The 21,902-nt window shown below is 43.4% G+C and overlaps 1 protein-coding gene across 46 annotated transcripts in view; it reads right to left on the reverse strand.

Moving 5' to 3' along the window:
- Positions 1-21,902, reverse strand: part of ARPP21 (cAMP regulated phosphoprotein 21) — a 151,737-nt gene that overhangs the window by 46,900 nt on the left and 82,935 nt on the right. For 31 of the 46 annotated variants that reach the window (XM_048216183.2, XM_048216182.2, XM_044383262.3 and 28 more), the window contains 5 exons: positions 16,747-16,977; positions 8,912-9,093; positions 7,916-8,020; positions 6,724-6,984; positions 2,421-2,547 (listed from right to left, as the gene is read on the reverse strand). In XM_048216183.2, coding sequence (XP_048072140.1) covers positions 2,421-2,547; positions 6,724-6,984; positions 7,916-8,020; positions 8,912-9,093; positions 16,747-16,977 — 906 coding nt within the window. The remainder of the gene's footprint in view (positions 1-2,420; positions 2,548-6,723; positions 6,985-7,915; positions 8,021-8,911; positions 9,094-16,746; positions 16,978-21,902) is intronic. The other 15 variants (XM_048216190.2, XM_048216186.2, XM_048216187.2 and 12 more) reach the window with 2 other exon arrangements.

Consider the following 21,902-nt stretch of genomic DNA (forward strand, 5'->3'; position numbering starts at 1 on the left):
TGTCTGTCTTCCCAAACCTTCAGTAAATACAACACCATGGTGGAAACTGCATTGAGATTTTCAGCTCATATCAGACGTGATGGTCTCAAAAGCTAGGAACTCAAAGGTCTCACATGTATGTCGACACTGTCTCTTCCGGGAGGTTACCATTCACACATCATTTCCTTTTTCTCATCTTCCTGGTCCCCACAGACTACCTTAGTTCCACTCACCTCCCTGACACTTGAAGCACTTCTATTTTGGATATGATACTACTTTAAAATGCACCTTTCTAATCACAGTGTCATTATCTCGCCTTGGAGGTGGCATTTCCATGGAATGTGGGAGGAGTCAATGTCTCCAGGCTGCCATAGAATGTAGTTGGGGCCAGTTTGATCTCTGTGAGATGGGGGGAGGTTCTGCATCCCTAAATTCTCCCACAATGTTTTAAAAAAGATTTAAAAAAGTCACAATGTTCTTGCTAATATTGACACTCACCAATAAAGACGGTGGAGAAGGGTCAGGGAGAGCCTGAGGCTTGTCCTAAATCTACTTCTGTTGCCCAGTGAACATATTCATCCAACTGTCTCAGCCCCCCCCCCCCCACAGACCCGGAGTCTTCAGGTTCAGTAGGTTCTAGAATGTTTGTAACCCCATGCCTGTGTAGGAACTATAACACAAGCCTGACATATCTCTTCAGGAAACTGTCAAATAACAGCAGTAAACTAAAATTTGGTCACTCATTATCATTAGATATCTGCATCTTTCTTCTATAGGCATTGGTACCCAAAAGGAAAACTTCACAGTGGCCTCTGGACCAGTAGCTAGAAGATGATAAATTAACTCTCTGACAAACATTAGCAGGAGGAATGCAAGCAGCACATTACTATAGTATATATCTAAATTGATAGCATAGTTACCACCAAGCGATAGAGATAATAACATTTTCCAACAATCAGAGAAAATATTACCAAACTCTTTTCTTAAAATAACTGATCATTTTAAACCCTTCTGTGTTTGGGGTGCCTGGGTGGCTCAGTCGGTTCAGCGTCTGCCTTTGACTCAGGTCATGACCCCAGGGTCCTGGGATTGAGCCCCGCATTGGGCTCTCTGCTCAACAGGGAGTCTGCTTCTCCCTCTCCCTCTGTGCTCTTGCTCTCTCGCTCTCAAATAAAATCTTTAAATAATAATAAAAAATAAACACTTTTGTGTTCTTATTGCTCTAAAAATGTAAAGTTAATTCAGAGGTCAAAGTGTATTTTCCCCCAAACTATTACAGTGTTGAAACAAAAAAAAAAAGTCTGGCTGGCAACTATACATTTCTCTAATTCTTCTCCTACAGACTTTAAACAGGCCATGAGATGAACCGAAGACTGTATACGTATCTGCAATACAGAGGAATTGAATCACTTCTCCAATCTGACATGATGCTAGTCGTGTCCGCATCCTATTCTTAGGGTGTCTATTCTTGGTGTGAACGCTTGGCAAGGCCTGTGCTTTTCGTTGGCTTATAAAAATTGTACATCTCCCATATATACCACACATATATGTACATATCACATACGCATAGACATATCATCAGCATAGATCCGATGGCAGCGCAGCCATTCAGGAGGCAGTGGGAGCACGTGCTGTAGCACTCAACCTACTTACGGAAGGCAGGGTCCCCCAGTCAGGCGGTCTTCAGCATGGCAAGGAGCAGTTTCCCCTGCAGAGTGGTCAGCAGGAAGGACACAAGCCTCTCACTAGCACAAGTCACTCGGCCCTGCTGGGTTCCTGCTGCTCTCGGGGCACTGGCATGCCATTAGGAGTGTGACACAGTAGGGAAAGAGACCGGTTCACTGTGAGACCTGCTACTCACTCTCGTACAGTGTATCGGCCCCCCTTCCCACTGCACAGTGGCTGCCAAGCTCTGGGCGGGAGGCGTGTGGCCCTCGAGACAGTGAGCCATGGAGTCAAAGTTCCACCGGGGACACGGGCTGCAGTGTCGGGGGCCTTCTTCTAAAGACAGTACTTTTTAGGATGGTACGGAAACAACCTAATTTGATCCCCTAGCCTTAGGAACAAGGGAGGGATTTTCCTCAGGTTGAAAACCGAAAAAAAAAAAAAAAAAGGAAATAGAAAAGGAAACGGTATGAACTAGGAAGATAAGGATGTGGTTGGCACTCTGCTTTAAAAGAAATTAAGAAGATCCAAAAATAATTTATGGAGACTGTATTTAGCATGCATGTCTGGGGTGCTGGAGTGACGTGGACTTCACCTTCTTGTACCTGTTACTTTTCCATACAGAGTTAATCCAGTGCTCCGTTATCTTGTCTGGGTAAGGGAAATGAGGCGATTAAATTGCCAAGCTTGGATACTCATCCAAAGAGGACAGCTGAGAGATTTACATGCAAAAATCAGTGGGTTAGAGGAGGGCATGGAAAACAGACTCCAAGTACCTGCTTGCTGTGCTGCCTGTGGCATCTGCTGGCCCCTCTGAGCACTGTACTGAACGGAGGCCAGGGGCCGGTACTGCTGCGTGCTTGAGGTAGGGTACTGACCAGATGGGTAGTAATACACGGACATCTGTGGAAGAAAGAGAAGAACGGGAAGAAAGGGAATGAGAAATGTATAGGAGTAACATTTTTAACATACACTGCATGGTCACCTTATGACGTACTACGATCGTAGTAGACTGTGAAGATGGCCACCAAACACATCACCCTGGCCTATGCGTGCGTGCGTGCTGCTCTTCTCGTGAAGATGTGCAATCTGCTCCCCAGGTCCCTGAATCTGGGCTGGCTCTGTGACTCGCTTTGACCAAGGCCGTGAGGCAGAAATGGCAACTCCTGAGACTTCCAAGCCAGGTCCTTAAGAAGACTTGCACTTATGCTCACACAGGAGGAGCACTGAGCTGCCAGGAAAAGAAGTCCAGGCCATCCTGCTAGAGAAAGAGGCCATGTGGAGAAGACAGGCACCCCAGTGGACAGGCTATGCCGATGTTCTAGGCACGGGAGCCAGGCCATCTTGGATGTTCCAGACCAAGGCAAGCTGCCCAAGCCATTAGCGCATGAAGCAGAGCTGAACCATCCCTGCTGAGTCCTGCTCTAGCTGCTGACCTAGTCGTGAACAATACAGTAGTTGTTGTCTTAAAACACTGGATTCTGTGTTTTCAAAATGAAACAAGAGTGAATGAAACAGCGGTGCTTGGGTGACTCAGTCAGTTAAGCTTCTGACTTCGGCTCAGGTCATGATCCCAGGGGCCTGGGATTGAGTCCTGCATCGGGCTCCTTGCTCAGTGAGGCATCTGCTTCTCCCTCTGCCTCACCCCCACTGGCTTGTGCTCTCTCTCTGTTGCTCACTCACTCTCTCTCTCTCTCTCTCACATAAATAAATAAATAAATAAATAAATAAATAAATAAATAAATAAATAAAACCTTTTAAAAAAGGGGGGGAATGAAACAGTCATCTACAACAACAAACAGTTATCTAACTTGAATTGTTTTTCTAATGGAAAACAGGGTTTGGAATTACAAAATACAGTCAAATCTATTAAATCACTTGGCAAAGCAATTGGCACAGAGCCAGTATCCAAAAGAATTTATGTTCAATCTAAAAAAGGAAATATGTTTAAAATAATGTTTATGTTACCTACTGTCACTTTCTAATGACTGGGAATGGCTAAAAATATTCTAATTACTTCCAATGAGATTGCAACCAAATGCCTCTTGGAAAGTCTTCCTTGCCTCAGTTCATTTATATTAAGGCGCTCTCTTACTAATCTTGAATGTTTTCTCATCTCCAGGCTTCTGACCATTCTTCTATCATCTTCTTGAAAGTGTAAACAGAGGTATTCAAGGACACAGTCTACAAGTAAGTATCACATACACAGAATAAAATTACAATCCACCTATATTTGAGAACAGTGATTTTAATGATTATTTTATTTTCTGATCTGATCATGTCAAAGAGGAAACACTTTTTTTTTTAATTTCAATCTTGCTATTGAAACACATGTATCATGTTTTCCTGCCTTAGCATCACATTGGAACAAAAGATAACTTGGAGTGTGTTGAGCTGTGGTTCTGTAATCCCCCAGAATTGTTATGAATTCTAATTCTGTCTGGCAATACGGATATCCAAGGGTAAGAGACTGAACAAGTCTCAAGGGAACACGGGCCAGTATTTGGCAACTAACTCTGATTGTACATTTTGCTTATAGTGATTTCTTTCTCCCTGTTTCTCCCTTTCTTTGTAAGGCAATTTATAACAATAAAAACCCAAAGAATCCTAGAGTAATAACAGGTTTTAGTTACGCTCTGGCAAATCACGATGCTATCAAAGATTACTACCATTATACATCAGATGCTTCCTAAAATTAAGAAGAAGAACAACTATTATGTAATTTATTCATGAGCCTTATATTTCTATGTCCTTTAGGAAGAATAGCAATTTGTTCCTTTAGGAAAATCTGTGACTTGATTCAATGGAAGCTCATAAATATGTTACCCAATCCTTGGTCTGTCTCTTCTCTCACATTCAATATAAAACATGAAAATACCTTCAGGGATGAGGGACAGAGTTCAAACCCTTGAAAATTTCCTGATGAGCACTAATGGTTTGGATGACATATACTTTCATCCAAAAGAGATTATATACCTCTTAAAGGAGAGCCTCAATTTTTAGTACTCAGTTGTCCTGTTTTGTTCTAGTTTTTTTCTCCCACCCTCCCTTTTTTGATACCCTGACAGGCTGTGCTGGAGCTTTGGTCATCTCCATCCAGTACCTCTCCTGGGCAGAGCATTGGCCAGTGCTTAGCAGTTACAGCTCCCAGTCATATGGGGCAAAGGGGACATGGGCACCTGGCTCATCTTCATCCTGCCCATGGAGGAAGGTGCTGAGTGGAGCTAGGAGGAATCATCAAAGGACCCAAAAGCAAGGTTGGAAGGGAGAAAAGAGTAAGGATAGCTCCCAAGAGGAGAAAATGTATATTTTCAACTACTATATATATTTTAAAACACAGAGAACCAAAATATGAGTAGGTTAGGAAAGGAAAGAAATAAATGAGAAAAAAGAAGAAACCATATTAAAAAATCTCTTCTCCCACCACCTTCAAGTTCCTCTTTGGCTTGTCCATGTGTTTCTTTCTTCACCTTCCAGGGGGTGTTCAGAAGGCATACATGATGGCAGACGAAACTAACTTCAAAGTTATTACATAGGTTCACTTTCTGCATACATTTCATGTATTTCCATATGCCCATGGACTGTACCTCGAGTTCTTTTCATTGTTCCACAGTTGAGTAATCAAGCTGTAAAATGTTTACTAAATTGAAACTCGCAATGGGTTATGTCTTATACCTAAGAAGTTCATGCATGTCCAGACTGACCATGAACTATGAACATCTATTTTGTTTTGTTTTGTTTTCTGCTCCCCTCCCTTTCTATTTCTAAGTCTTTTGAAGAAGGGATGAAAGCTTTTCTGTTGCAGACACATCAGGGGTTCTGAGTTGTCTTTGCTCCTGCAGCGTACTAATATTGAAATTCATTTACCAAGGAAGACTTTTTTTTTTAAGTCTTTCAAAAAATTCTTCAATTAAATATTCTGACAACTCTTCTCCTTGATAGCAGAAACGGGCAGGAACACTTAGATGCTGTTTAGAATAAAAGAGCTACACTATTTTCCCAGTATTTAATTTGTTACTAAAATAATTAATATATTAATGAGACCCTTTTTCCTGTAACTTGAAATTATTTTTTCACATCTCCTTAAATCCTACTGGTGAAGAGATACTACAGAAAAGCCAACTGAAGATGAACAATTAATTAGTCATTCAAAATAAAATGAACGACTGAATGAAAATCATCTCATGGTGAAGGGTTTTGCATGGCTTGAAAAGAAAATAATTTATTCGAGATGTTAAGGCAGTGAAACAAATAATACAAAGGTGACACCGTACTTTAAAGAGCTCATCCAATGCAATATTTCTTAATTAGGATGGAATTTGCTTGGGATATGTGTGCCTTGAAAATGGACCAGAAAATGCCTTCATGCATTTCACATCTTGACAGTAATCACTTGCAATATTCTGCAAGGGATGCCCAGGAGAGCACCAGAGATGTTTGGTGGTGAACAGGAACAGATAATCAGTCTTTGAGAAGACAGTAAAAATCAGTGATCTGTGGTGTCTTACATGCTCAAGTCAATTAAATATGATTAATGACTACCTGTGAGAGCACGCAGGAGCTCTGATTCCCCCCAGGGAGAGGAAAGGACAGTGTATGTCCACTTCAGCCTCCTCCTTTATATTCATAGAGGAGCTCCTGCCTGAAGCACCAGGTTCGCTCCAGAAAATGCTTAAGGAAAGAACACATTTCCAGAGCAGCATCAGGGGAGAGTGGAAAGTCCCCCAGAAGCAGGCTCTCTTCTTCCTTCCTACTTTCCCTTCCTAGGCAGTCCAGTGAGCAGACATTGCACGGGAGGGAAGGCTTTCCTGTCGCTCCGGTACCCGCAGCCTGGAAAGTGGGCCACTCCCTCATCGTATCATGGGAAGTTGGGTCAGTTTCATTAAAAGTACTTTCTGAGCCCCACAGCTTTGCACGACTGCTGAATAGGACAGCTCAGGTTCTGTAGGTGGGGAATATCAGTATGGACCAGAAAGAGCCACACAGGTTGACCCGGTGATATTCCACATGGAAATGAGGATGTCAAAATACCCAATGAACAACCTATAGGTCACAGGTGTGAGAGAAAACCACACTGACCTGTGTAGGTGGAGGCTGTTGCACAAATCCCTGTGGTGAGGGAGGGGCCTGGAGGACTTGCTGGGCGATGGGAGGCCCAGAGCCTGAGAACCCCCCTGTGGGGAGCTGCTGGCCTGTAGAGGCAATGACGTAGCTCGGCTGCTGGGTTGGCTGTGCCATGAGGGACGGCGGGTAGACAGGACCAGATGGGGGCTCAGGAGTCTCCCCCGAGGATTGCCGGCTCAGGCTCATCTGGGTGAACTGTGTTGCCACATCGTCTCTCTGCACAGAAACAAACAGGAAATTAGCAAGAGCAGCCTAGTAATGGGAGAGGCACACAGAGGCAGACTCTGGCCCCATGCTCGTCACTGTGGGCAAGGGAGGGCACGCAAACTGTTAACAATAACAGAAAGGAATTCTCTGTCCAGAGCAACAAGAGAACATAACAAGGGAAAACAGATTTTAACCATCTGGAGGATCAGAGATGGTAAACAATTTGACCAAATCTCCCTCTTTCAATGCAAACAAATCATTTTTTCACTAAGGGTTCGAGCTCCTCAGGATGACGCTGAGTCAAGGAGGGCTTGGTGTACTGTCCTGAAGGGTCAGCGGGGCTTCCCAGAAGTAACCACAGTCTCTGCCTTCTGGACAGAGGCAGAAGGGGCTGTATTCACCACCACCCATGGCTGGTGCAAAGATGGAGCCAACCATGGTGTCATCAGATATTGGGGAGCATTTTTCACTGGCCTGACCTGAAACTGAGGGGCAGTGTTCCTTCTTGTTGTCCAAAAGGCCTTAGTGCATTGTGGGCAAAGGAAAGGAGAGTGGGGAATCAGGGAGCGGGGGAACCCCCCACATCAGTAGCACAGAGTGACAACCTCCTCAACTGACTTTAAGCTGTTTACCAAGCCCGTCACACCGAGTTCACGTGTCTCTGTTTCTGACTTCTAACTCTCAGGGCATTCAATCCCTGCTTAGCCGGTTACTTCTTAAAAGGGTACCCGATTGCAGAAGCAGCAAACATGGGACAGATGGCAGAATGGAAACCATTATTTTGAAGATGGGTTGCAATGTTCTGGAATGAGACACTCAATCATGCCCTCTCACAGTCAGCCCGGGGCACCCACCCAGCATCAGCCAGCCCTGCAGGAAAGTAATAAAACCAGTGGACATGCTCTCCCAGGGGAAAGGTCGCACGCGTGGAATACGGTACCATGGGGAACTGCTGCGTTGGAGACACAGGCAGGAGATGCTGGGGAGGAAAAGAGACCGCTGGGTATTGCACAGACTGGGAGGAAGCCTGCAGCCCCTGCACCGACTGGAGGAAAGAAAAAGCTGATCAGGTAACGGGGAGGCACTGGGGGCAGAAATCGCACAGGAAGCCTGGCTTATCGGAAGCGCACCACCTACACCACCCTACAGGTCCTCTTGGCTCAGTGAACTCCAGAGGGGGACCTGCCACCAAGGGAAAGTCGATGCCATGCAGAGCACAGCCAGCCAGCCTTGCAGGAGGCATGTTTGCTCAGAGTGAACACTGCTTTCAGAAAGTACTGCAATACTTTTCATGTCATTGTTGTTAGTCATATCCACTGGATCTAAAGATATTGCTCAGGGACTGAGAAGTAAGGGAAAAAATTCCAAATGAGGTTCACTCTGGCAACCTACTTGTAACACCACAGCTTTCCGTGGCTATATCCATGTGTTGCTCTAGGATGGGAGGACCACTCTACCTCTCCTGAAGAACAGGCAGGCCACCTCTAATGAACTGATTTCTGTTCTTCCTATTGATAAGGCATTCACTACTATCCCTTTGCAGACATGAGCACTTGGCCTGTGTTGGGAACGAGTGAGGAAGAGGATACAAAGGCCTGGTTGAGGTTATGGGTTCAGTCTCCAAGACGGCCTCCATGATGCCTGAAAACAGCATCTAGACCTAAGAGAAAAGTTGACACTCACTTTCCCTAGTGCAGTGTGCTCACCATGCCAATCACTGGATGGGGCATTCACGTCTACCCAAACTTCAGGATCTGGATGAAATCTTATCAACCTGCTATCAAGGGCTCCAGGCTGCCAGGTTTTATTTATGAGCGGGTGGAAGTGGCCCCAGTGAAAAATATCACTTCTTCCTAATGCACCACTTGCTGCTCTGAGGGTGGTGCAGCCTTTGTCTTGGAACACTTCCCCTCCCCGCCTTCCCACCAGCTCCTACCTGAGTGACCAGTGGACCCGCCATATGTGGCTGGGGTGGCTGCACCTGCTGCTGTGGCTGAGGAGAAGGCTGTTGCTGCGGTGGCTGCTGGGACTGCGCTATCATCGCACCTCGCAGGGGCTGCTGGCTGGTGGGGGGGTTGTATATTGCAGGGGTTCCATCAGGATTCACAAAGGGCTGGCCTGCAATGGAATCATAGCTGGGTTCAGGTGAGCTTCTCAGGCTCGCCGTTAGCAGGAAGAACCTTTCTGATAGATAAGAAACAAGTAACCTAAGGTGAAGGGGCAGGGCAGTGGAGATCTACGACACCAGGAACTTCACCAGTGTGAAGACTTTCCCGTTTGTGACCTATCTGGTTAAGCTAGCTAACGGTGTAAGCCCAGAGCAATTTAAGAAGCAACAAATAAATCCACTGCCTTCAGAGAGCCTTGGTAAAGCTAAACGCATCTGTGTACAGTGGCACCCAGTGGAGAAGCAATTTTCAGGAGGCCATGTGTTCGCTGCCTGCCCTCACCGTTATCAGCAAGATAGCATACACTGAGAGAGAGGGCTGCCTCCCTTTACAGAATTCCGGCTACACTGGGTTACACAGTATTTACCAGTACATCTGTTTGGCTTCCACTAGCCTTGTCACCAACTCAGAATGGCGATCAGTTCTCCCGATAAATACACAACAGAACATACCACATCCACACACTTGCTTCTCTAAACAGACACAACAAGGAGCACGCAGGGGTTCAGATTTTAAAGATGATGCATAATAAAAGCATCACAGCATCATCTCCTGATGGTGAAGCAAATATGCATTGTTTTGCCTTTTGAAATAATGGCATGGCTCAATATTTTTATTACTATTATTTGAGGAGCATTTTATGGTTTACAAAATAGTATCATCAGGTCCCCAGCACGACTCTGGGAGGAAGGATGGTGTCATCTCCCTATGTTGCAGAAAAGGTTATAGGAAAAGGGAAGGAGCAGAAGGGAGGCGAGCAAGAGCAGCAGATGGAAGCAAGGGAAAGAGGAGAGAAAGGAAGGGAGAACCAGTCAAGTTCCAGTGTGGCAGGCACAGGGAGAGACAGCTTACACACACTGTCTCAGCTCTTTCGGTGACCCCAGAGATACACGATCTCATTCCACTTTAGAGACCAAAAAAATTAGGGCCTGCATGGACCAAGCAACTCACTAAGAAAGGCCAAACCAGTACGTGAGAGTCAGGAAATGGCCCTGGTCAGAATGGCTCCAAAGTCCATTTACTTCCCATCATACCAAATAACTTCAGTGCAGTATCCACTGGATATAATGCCTACATGCTCAACGAGACACAAAATCCAATCATAACTGAAAGTCATTAACACGCGAGAAGTCAGGAGAAGTGGGGGCCATGCTTTCAGGTGGAGTCACACCCAGGACTGGCAGGTAAAGAATAGTCTGACTCACATTATGGGGATGTCAGAGGCAGCTTGCTAAGTTCCTCCCAAGCACATAGTTGAAAGCCTCCCCTCACGTAGTTCGGGTATATGGGGTTCACAAGAGCACTCTTTTTTTTTTCTAAGATTTTATTCATTTATTTGACAGAGAAAGAGACAGCCAGCGAGAGAGGAAACACAAGCAGGGGGAGTGGGAGAGGAAGAGCACTCTTAACCAGCATAGGCAGCATGTGATGGCTGAAGAAAGCAGCCTTTTTCATTAATAATATATAGGAAAAACAACCAGTGATGTGAGGAAAATTAGTAACAAAACAGAACAGGTCAGAGAGTGAAAATAAAAAAAATTGACCCAAACCAAACAGTATTCTAGTGGGAAAAAAATATGTGTGGTACCCAACAAGAACAGACTGTTACAAAATGGGAGATAATGAGCTAATATACACTGAGTGAAAGAAACCAGTCCCCAAAGGGCAGCTGTTATGGAAATGTGCAACTGCATTTCTAATACATTCAAGGTCAGGCAGAACTTCATGGTAATGGAAGTCAGAAGAGTGGGACCTCTCAGGGGGCAGGAGGGAGCCTCCCGAGACACTAGTCATGTCCTATATCTCCTTCTAGGTAGCGTCTGCACAGGTGTTCACATATACAAATACCTGCCAAGGCTACAGGCCAGGTATGTACATTTTATAGTGAGAAAATATTTTAGAGTAGGTTTGGAAGGTACAACCCCAAACAGGGGGCTTGTAGTGAAGCCAAACCAATTGCTCCCAGGACTTGATTTCAGGCCCATTAGGAACGGAAATAGGAGTTTAGTGTGCCCATGATTACCCCACATTTTCAGCCCAAATAAACTTATATGTGTGCAACGTGAAACCCTTAAATGCTGCATATTCATGAACTGAGGGAGTTCTGACAACAGTTTCATAACCAACAATGTGCTGTGATGGAAAAGCAAATGTGCCAGAATTATAGTCACAGAACAATGACTAAATTTAGAGGTATTTAAAAAAAATGTTAATGTTCTTCATAGGCACTTGTTTTCCTATCACCGTCATTTAATCATAGTTACATGTAATTGTTTTAAATACTTTTTTCTTTTTTCAGAAATAACTTTCTTCTGGATTTAAAATCTGCAACACATTTTTTTCTCCTCGAAGCCTCAATTTGGGAAAGAATGAAAAAAATAGTTCAATTTCCAAAAATCTATCAGCCCATTTAGTGTTCTAATTCCTAACCCCCCTCCCTTTTTATATATTGCAAAAAGAGGAAAATTTTAGATACATAGCATTTAAAAAAATCTTCACAGCAACTTCATAAGATATCATTTCAAAATCAGTCTCATTCTGTGCTCACACACACACAACACACACATACAGACATGGAAAGTAAAAATAAAATGATCCTTACTATATTTTCTATGACTTCCAATTTACCCCAGTGAGAAATAAGGTAGCGTGAAAACGGACCATAATTAGGGTGAAAAACATAACCACAAATTATTCAGATGTCCTTTTTGATAAATTTTAGATCCTCTGTGTGAAATATTATTAATGTGCTATGAGCCAGGCGAAAGAAACATTTCCAAATAACTGCATATGAAGAGTACTCAGAACTCCCTTGGGTAGAGAGAGGTGGCAGCTCTTCTGGAAGAGAAGAGAGAGTATAAAAGACTGCTTTTATGCTCACTAAGGAGAGGTGGAAAGACGTGAGAGAATGAAACAAGTAAGATGGATGTCAGGGAAGGGAAGAGACATGATTTCCTAAGAGAGTTAGGACAGGCGACTATTGGTTTTCAAATCAGGCAATGGTGGTCTCTCTAGATGCTGCCATTTCTGCCAATCCAGATGCAATTACAACTGGATACAGGCAATTAGTTTGAATGACAGCGGCTGAAGACCAAAGGGGAAAGCAAGACTGGTTGGCCCTAGGACCATCCAGCTTAGAAGAGGTTTTCATGCCCAGAACTGCGCAAACATGCCCTGCAGGCCCAGCATGTGTGTTGGCACAGGTAAAGGGCTCAGGCAAGCCGGGCTGTCACGAGCTGGCGGAGGGCTCATTCCCCTCACTCAGTACATGGCCTTAGAAGAAAACTTCTCCACTGTCCACATCAATATGAATAATGTGCAGTAGATAATACTTTTTTAAAGATTTTATTTATTTATTTATTTATTTATTTATTTGAGAGAGAGAGAGAGAGAGAAAGCAAGCGGCAGAGAGAAGCAGGAGAGAGGGAGAGTCTTAAGCAGACTCCCTGGTGAGGGCAGAACCCCACCTGGGGCTTGATCTGAGGACCCTGAGACCACAACCTGAGCAGAAGCCAAGAGTTGGATGCTGAAGTGACTGCACCACCCAAGCATCCTGTGCAGCGGATATTATTTTACTATTATATAATTATTGAGCCCTGCATGAGGACTAAGACATGGTTATCCATTCCGGGGATGCAAAACAAAATAAAAATGAAAAAACTGGTTTGATCCCTCTCCACAAAGAGCTTATACATGCACTGGTAATGAGGAAATGAACCCAAGGGCGTCACACTAGAAGCAAAGTAATTAAATGCTCCTGGTTCCTAACACCAAAGCATTTCTGCCATGTGCTTGGCAGAAGGATATTTATTTAAAAAGATAGAGAGGGCGTGAGAAAAAGAGATTTTCCTTTCCTAGTCCTTAGAAGGTGATCAATCAAACCATAAGGATGCTGCTGATTACAGACAGGCAAAGGTTAATCCAGATCTTGCAAAGGTACGTTGACGGACATGTCACACACAAAACCTTCATGGTACATTTAAGAAAGAGGTGAAAAAAAAAAAAATAAGAGGTAGAAGTGGTTTGGATAAATAGATGCCAGAAGGCCTGTGAAAAATACAAAGTGTAGTGTTAGGAGAACCCATCAGGAGCTTTTGAAAGAGATGAGCCCTAAAAGGCTGCCCAAAGCGAAATCCCAGCCGATGGCACGCCCTTCCATCACACGCTTGTGAACTTGTGCCAGGTGAAGGCAAGGCGAAATGGCAAAACAAGAGATATGGGGATTAATGAGTACTTGGGGGGTGTTAATGCCTGTCGGCATCTCTGTATAGCTCTGAATTGAAAGAAAATAGCCAAACAAAGATGAGCTTTCTGATAAAAATTTCTAAAAAGAGACCAAGTCCAAGACAGCAAGAAGAAAATCAAACTCAAAAGTCAAACCCGGGCTTGCCTTGTGAGGATGAATACATTATAAGGGGTAACTTGGAAAAAGAGCCTCTGCAGCAGCTCATCCAGAGGCCTGAAAAGCACAGAAAGAATAAGCCAGAAGTCCTGAGTTAGAAACAGACTGGCTAAGAGCTGAGTCTAAGGCCGGACAAGATAAAAGGTTGTGATTGCATTTGCGAAACTGCGAGAATATATGTGGGTGGTTTAGTTTCAGGTTGCCAAATATTTGGTACTTTGTGCCTACAAAGGAAGTTTCATTTTGTTTCATTTAGTAGACACGACTGGCAGGCACCTTGGTTTTCTCAAATTATTGCTTGTCTTATGCCTGCTTAAGACAGATACTTTATGAATAAACAGACAAAAAGCAGAATCAGACCTATAAATACAGAGAACAAACTGGTGATTGCCAGAGGGAAGGGGGATGAAGGGATGGGCAAAATGGGGTAAGCAGAATGGGAGGTACAGGCTTCCAGCTATGGAATGAATAAGTCATGGGAATAAAAAACACAGCATAGGGAATATAGTCAATGATATTGTAATAGTGCTGTATGGTGACAGATGGGAGCTACGCTTGTGGTGAGCAGAGCATTACACACAGAGAAGTTGAATCACTATGTTGCACACCTGAAACTAATGTAACATTGTGTGTCAACTATACTCAAATAAAAAAAATTTAAAAGACAGGTATTTTATCATAGTTTCATACATGAACCACAATCTCAAATGTATTAGATAAAAAACTGTTCTACTATGCACATCAACATATAATGAGTAGTAGATATTATTTCCATACTATGTAATTATTGAGCACAGTGCCTAAGACTACTTTGTTATCCACTCTAGTGAAGTAAAAAAATAGCCAAGGATGGCTCCTTCCCACAGGAGCTTATAAATGAGCTGGTAACAGAGAAATGAATCCAAGGGCTATTCACACGGGAAGTAAAGTAGTCATATGCTGTTGGTTCCTAACACCAAAGAATTTCTACCACATATTCAGGGAAGGGGAGAGGTGTGGATTTCAGGAGTTCACAGCAATGACAGAGAAAGATGAGTTCCAGTCCAAAGGAGGCAAATTTACAGTTTCGATAGTAGAGTCATAGGAGAGTAAATAGATAGATGGATGGACAGAGAGACATGCACATATACACACCATAGAGAGACACATATGCACATATATGTATATATGATTCATGACGGATCTGTATACACCTATACACATGTGCATGTTTTCAATTTACAAAAATAAACATATTCTCGGAAAGAAGAAACAGCATTCACCTTCCATCCTACCACTCAACCATGGTATACAATATATTAATACATTCTCCTTCTGGTCTTGGAATATTTTAATGTCAAGCATTTGTCAGATCAGAGAAATGTGTACAGAGAAGCTGTTCAACAGTGTTATTAGATCCTTTTCCTCAGTTAGGATCCTTTTTCAAAGGAGATATTTTGATAACAGCTCTAAATGACTGGATCCAATGAATAAGAATTGGGACTTGGCACCAGAAAGCACTTTCTTTCTTTTTCTATAAGCAAGATTATACACGATAATATACACAAAACACATGCCCAACCATTATATCATTACAAATAATATTTCTTCATTACACCCTAAAAAATACTCTGTTGAGCTTTTTTGAAACACAGTAATTTTGCTTAAAACAAATGACTCAAAACTAATGCCTGTGTGTGCTCTTGTTTGCAAGCCCTCTGTCTCAATTAAAAGTGAAGGGATTTAAGCCAACAGAGTCAGACCATACTTCGATCAGTGCCCAGAGTAATGACTATAATCCTGGTTTTCTTTTAATTTCCTTTTAGTGCTTACAATGATCCAAATAAAATAAAAGCAATCTAATATTCTCCTTAGAAGTATCTATTCTGAAAGCTTTCAAATGGTTTTCAATAAAATGATTATGCCTTCTTTTCCCTCAAGCTTATGGCATTTTCAAAATGTCTCAATCAAACACCATGCCTTGAGAATGTGCCATATGTTTTCATGAAAATGTGGCAATTATTCAAGTAACTATTTTACTATCATTCTCATGTTTCTCTGAATTTCCTAATTACTAGTAGTGCTATATATGTGAAAAGATTAAGTCAGATTGCTTTTATGAGATTCTCATTCACTTTCGCTTTTTCAAGTTTAGCTAATCACGGAAATGCTCTGGAATCACTGAAACCAAACCTCAGACATATTTTGAGAAAATTCAATTTTTTCCCCCAATTATTTATAAAGGCTTCCAAAGAGGCGACTAGTCAATGTCAAGCCTTCTATCCCAGGGTTTCCCAACCATGGCACTACTGATATTTTAGGCTGGATAATTCCCTGTTGGAAGGGGCTGTCCTGTGCACTGTAGGATGGTTAGCAGCCTCTCTGGCCTCTACCTTCTTAGATGCCAGTAGCATCCCCTTCCTCCCTCGGTCATGATAATCAAAATGTCAGTGGGTATTGCCAAATGGCCTTGGAGGTGTGGGCACAATTGTCCCTGGTTGAGAAGTTTCACCCATGAGGCGGATGCTTGTCAGTCTATTTGCCCAGTGCTCTGGGTTCTTTGGAATCAGTGTAGAAGTTAACTAACCACTAGAGAAATTAAAAAATAAAGAACTATTGATCATGGAAAAATTGATCATCATGAAGTTACCAATTTTCCAAACCTCACCAAAACCAGTCTAGTTTTAGGATCCCTAAAATACATAAGAATTTGCTCCCTATGTCCCATTTGTCACTGCCATTCCTTATTCCCCAGGTAGAATTGGGGGAAGTTCTAAGGCAAGAGAGCAACTTCTACAGGTAAGAATCTGCTGTGTCCCAATTGATATCTCAAGTTTGTGAAATATTTTGGATGCAAAAACACTTTTGACATAGTAAAAGGCTAACCTGGGATTTAGTCTGCAAAACACAATATTTTAATTAGTATTTCCCAGATCATCACTTTATGGTCTCTGGTCTTAGCTCCCAGGAATACCTGAGACACACCATGGTCAACACAAAGAGGACAGAGGGAAAAGTGGATATTTCTGGGAAGAATCTATAATTACATATCAAGATTGATATCAATATAGAGATAGAGATTACAGCTATAGATCTGCTCTTCCTAAATCAAGACCCTACTCAGTGAAATTTTAAGAAAACTTGCTGACGAATTTGTAAGCTCAAACACAAGAACAGGACTCTGATCTTGAGTCCTTGCCATAGCAGAGGTAAGGCACTAACCTGTATGCGGATTGAGAAGGATGCTTCCGGGCGGGATGCCTGTCGCAGCCTCGAGTGGAAGGAGGATGTAGCTGGTGCTGGGGGCTGCCTGGCCCCCTGCTCCACTCTCCGGATAGGGCACACAGCCTGGAGAGCCAGCTGCCACGCCCGCAGCCAGGGGCGCACTCTGCAGGGGTGCGTGGGTGCGGGGCAGAGACCCCGAGGAGCCTGTGCTGCTGTTAGACTCCGAGCCTGCCACAGAGAAAAGGATCAGAAAATCATCCAACACCGAGAGTTCCGGATCTAAATGCTTAGTTTACATAATCCATCCTTAAAGCATGCCAGTGCAGCAGGACCAGGGCAACATTCGTGGCTCACATTTTACTGAGATATCTGCTACATATTTTTCAGATGTGTCGATTTCCTAGGAAAAGAGAGGTTAAGAATGAACACTCTCTTTCAGCCTCTCACATGCTCCTAGGGTGATACATTGAGAAATGGTACCCTAAAACTTTGGACTCATGCCTGGAGATGACCATCACCCTGAGGAATTAAAGCCAGAGGGCTGCCTTCCTGGGGTTAGGAGAATAAAATGCCAGGTGGATATTAAAGACTGCAGTTTAAGAAGTCCTAGAATGTGCTGATCATGTGCGTGGCTCTAAGACACAGGTTCTCCAATATCCATAAAGCTGCATTGTGAAGGGGCATGGCCAGAAATAATCTTTTCCCCTCAGATGTGAGTAGAAGAACTGGATCACTCCTCCTGGGAGTGCTTAAGGTGTGTATTTCACATAGTCACAGAAATCTTACTGATATGCCCAAGAGGCAGATCAAGAAGGGCTTTGGCTTCGTGAGAATGCTGGATCATCCTTTAGACAACACAGAAGAGTAAAATCGGGGGAAGGTTTGTGGACTGTGTATTTTGCAAACTTGTAGGTAACTGGATTACAAGGTGGAATCTAACCCAACCATCTCCCTATCTCTCCACTGTGGACAAAGAAACACCTGCTATATCCCACATCCATTTGGCAGTACCTGCCCTTCACCACAACCAGAGCCAAGGAGCTCTGGCACCCTTGAGCATGCTGTTCTGGGCACTGAATATTAACCAGAGCATTGGAGAGAAAATGCACCAAGCCCCATCTCTGTATTAGTGAATTCTAACTAACAGATTATTTGGATGATGTCATAGGTTGCGAGAATATAGTACAAGAAATTTTTATAATGATTAGCCCACAACTATCAATTTATGTCATTAAAAATGCACTCTTCTAGGAAGATCGGTAGGGGAAGAAAGGGATAAAGAAAGGGGGGTAATCAGAAGGGGGAGTGAAGCATGGGAGACTATGGACTCTGAGAAACAAACTGAGCGCTTCAGAGGGGCGGGGGTGGGAGAATGGGATAGACTGGTGATGGGTAGTAAGGAGGGCACGTATTGCATGGTGCACTGGGTGTTATACGCAACTAATGAATCATCGAACCTTGCATCAGAAACCAGAGATGTACTGTATGGTGACTAACATAATATAATAAAAAAACATTTTTAAAAAATGCACTCTTCTATGTCATTAAAGGGAAACCATATATAAGGAAGAGTTAACATTGTTTTCAAGATTCGAAAATATGACATTAAATTAAACTGGAGACCTTGAAAAATAAGTGATAGGAATACAGCATGTAATTGCAGAGAAGAGGGGCCATCAGAGAGAGTTTAGAGGAGGACATAGTTTTCGAGAAGGAGGACAATGATATTTATTGAGTGTTTAGTATGTGTGAGCACCTGGACAGACTGTAATAAAGTACTATTACTGGCTATGCCTATAGGGAAGTTGAAGGATAGAGAAGTTTGATAATTAAAGCCAACTCATGCAGCTAGTGACAGCGGGATGTGATTTAGGCAGACTGATCTAGGTTTAACTGTGACCCAGCACCGCCTCCTGAGGGCAAGCTTATGCATATGCCAGGGACTGCCACCAGTGTTCTCAGTTGGGAATCTTCTCTTCTTTTCCCGCGACTTGATTATTAATAATGATAAAGTTATAAGTTAATTCAGGATGTGCCATCTAACTGGTTTGGAATGCTGATGGGTTCTGAGTAATGTATGGGTGGGGGGAATAAAACATCTAAAAGGAGATCTGAAAATGCTAACTTTGAGGGTGCATGGCTGGCATGATGCCCCCAACGTCACAGGGCCAGTGCAAACTGCAGGGTGTGTTTGTGAACTTGCCCCATGTGATTTGATGCTGCAGTCCAAGTTTGACACTAGTGCAGAGGGAACAACAAGAGTAATAAACAATAACAAAACCTCCTGCCCCCAGACACCGAAGGTCATACGAAATAGGTTCAGCCCACCTCCAGGCTGAGGGGTCAGACAACGGAAAGTGTTGGGACTAGGGAGGCATGTCCTGAGTAATTTGAGGTGTCAGCTGGTGTTGGCACGGGGAGGGAGGCGGTCATGAAGGGACGGATGCACACAGCTGATGTGCCACAAGAAAATCCAGAGTGTTTTTTCTTTTTGGTTTTCAGAAGACGGCTATTAATCACTGATGTGCAAAATCATGTGTTCTATCAACAGGAGAAAGCAGCAGCTTCAACAGGAACAATGAGAAGGCAGTACAAAGACAACATAAAGAATCTGCTTCCACAGGTAAAAGGATAGAAAGGAGATGGATTTAGCTTAAACTCTCAACACTTGGAAAGATGGAGACAGTGAATACACCTTAGGGGGGTGGCTCAGCAACCACCATGCAGCCAGGGTTGGTAACTGGCTTTTTTGGCTGGCTTACAACCAGCTTTGAACAGCCTGCAAGCATCTATGTTGTACACATAACCAGTGTTGGTGAAATTCTTGATCAAAAATGGATGCCAGCAATGGTGATGAAAAGGCACAGGATTAGAAGTGTTCAAAAATTTTTAAAAAAATGAAATTGATATTTGAGAACTTTACTGCTTTGGATGCTGAGAGTTAAAGTGTGTCCAGTCTCCTTTTCTCAGGGACTTGAATGTTAACAACGGCAAATATTTAAATAGTATGTCTACGTGACAAGTGCTGTGCTAATCACTATGTGAATTACCTAGTCTCATTTTCACAGCAACCTCATTTTGAAAATGAGAACTGATCCTCAGAGATGTTAAGTAAATTTCCCAAGCATACTTCATGTGCAGGGCAGAGTCTGTGTTCAAACCCAGGCAACAGGAGCACGTGGACCACGCCTTACTCCCAGAGTCACTAGAGTGACACGTAGGCAGGGCCCAGGCCCATCAGGACTGTGCCAAGTTCTAGCAGATACAGCACAGAAAGCCAGGGCTGCCCACAATGAGATGCTCAGACATGAAGGCTGGACCCTAAGGGGCAGCTGGCGGAAGGTGTAGGGACAAGACATCAGGGTGACTGATGGGGGACTCTGGTGAACACTCAAAAGACAGGAAAAAGGAAAAGGGAAAAATGGGGGGGGTTGTATAAAAGATTGTAAGGCAAAGCAAAATGGAAAACTGGGCAGAGAGGAGGGGTGTGGGCAGAGTCCCTTGGAATAAGGAAGCACCCCCCACACACACACTCTCCAGGGAGGAAGCATCCTGAGTTCTAGCTCTTGTTCTGCCACTGACTGGCTGTGTTTTCTTCATGAAGTGATTACTTCTTTTTTTTTTTTTTTTTTTTTTAGATTTATTTATTTGAGAGAGATAGAGAGAGAGATTGTGGAGGGGAGAAGCAGAAGGCGAGAGAAACTCAAGCAGACTGCGCTGAACCCAGAGCCCAATGTTGGCCTCAATCTCAGGACCCTGAGACCACAACCTAAACCAAAACCAAGGGTTGGATGCTTAACTGACTGCACCACCCAGGCACCCCTGAACTGACTGACTACTTCTTTAGACCTTATTATTCTCTTTTGTAAAATGTAAGTCACCAGACTAAATGGTGAGTAGCTATGAGGATGATGGCCTTAAAGTTCCTCCTAGCTTGACCAACCTTTAGACTGGTTTCTTCCAGAGGATCAGCCCTCTATCTCCCTTTTCTTAGAGCATTTCTGCCCCTTTGTGGTGTAAATCTTCCTCTTGCCTCTTAACTGCTTTACAACCCAGGTATGTCTTTCTTGAGGATTCAGGAGCCATCTCTTTAGAATGTAATAATCAAGAGAACTAGTGCCCTTGTCTGCCAGTTTCTGTGGGAGGGTAGAAAGAAGACTGACTTGGATAAGCCCCAATCAGCAAAGACGACTTAGTTGCATTCACCAACCACCTGTCTACCTTTCCCCAGTGCTTTTCCAGTGATTCCTTCCAGCACTTAAAACTCCCCTGCAATTCGTTAGTGCAGGGTTAATTTCAGTCTTCTTCCTCTACTGCAATGGTCTTGACCCTTACTGCAATAGTTATGAATAGAACCTTCCTTGTCTGTTTATCTCGTCTGATGAAATTCTTCTTTTATAAGGATCCTGAACCATAGCATTTTTCCCTGGATTAATAATTCAAGAAAATATTTCCAGATTCAGGGAGAATTCAATAGAATGACCTAAAGCTTCTGTAATTACAAGGAGAAAGAGAACACCTAGGCTGCATTAGCACTGTAATGAAAATAAACACAAAGAAGAGGAAGTGGTAGAGAGATGAAGTGTCTTGCATTGGCTCCAAAAATATTCCAGAAGGTAGACAAGGAGATGACAACAAGAATACACTTGGATCCCAAAAACAAAATACCATGCCATGTAAAATTACTAAAACAAAACATAAGGATATCTTATTTCTCCAGAGCAGTTGTTCTCAAAGCATGGTTTGAAAACATGCAATCTGTGCTTTCACAAATCCTTCAGATGATTCCAGCACAGCTATAGTCAAGAACCCCTGTTCTGGCGATCGAAAGAGAGGACGGTAGTAAAGGAATGTCCTTTGACCAGGGTGGAAAGAAAGATTTCTTACTCATTTCCCAACTTCATAGCTACGACCAAGACGCAGCAGAGGTTATGGTACAAGCACCGTTCCCGTCCCCTCCACGAGGAGGTCATGACAGAATGACGTCATCTACGTCTGGAGCTGTGTGCTGGACATCCGGTAGGTGACCATCACTAAGCTCACTGTCAGGGATACGTTAAGGGAAAGACAGCCCAGGCCTTCACAGCATGTGCTTATACATTCAGACTTCAGCAATAAGCTCCTTCCAAAATGTAGGAAAGCATGTTCCCACC

This window comes from Ursus arctos, unplaced genomic scaffold (genome assembly GCF_023065955.2).
Source record: "Ursus arctos isolate Adak ecotype North America unplaced genomic scaffold, UrsArc2.0 scaffold_20, whole genome shotgun sequence".
Lineage (NCBI taxonomy): Eukaryota > Metazoa > Chordata > Mammalia > Carnivora > Ursidae > Ursus > Ursus arctos.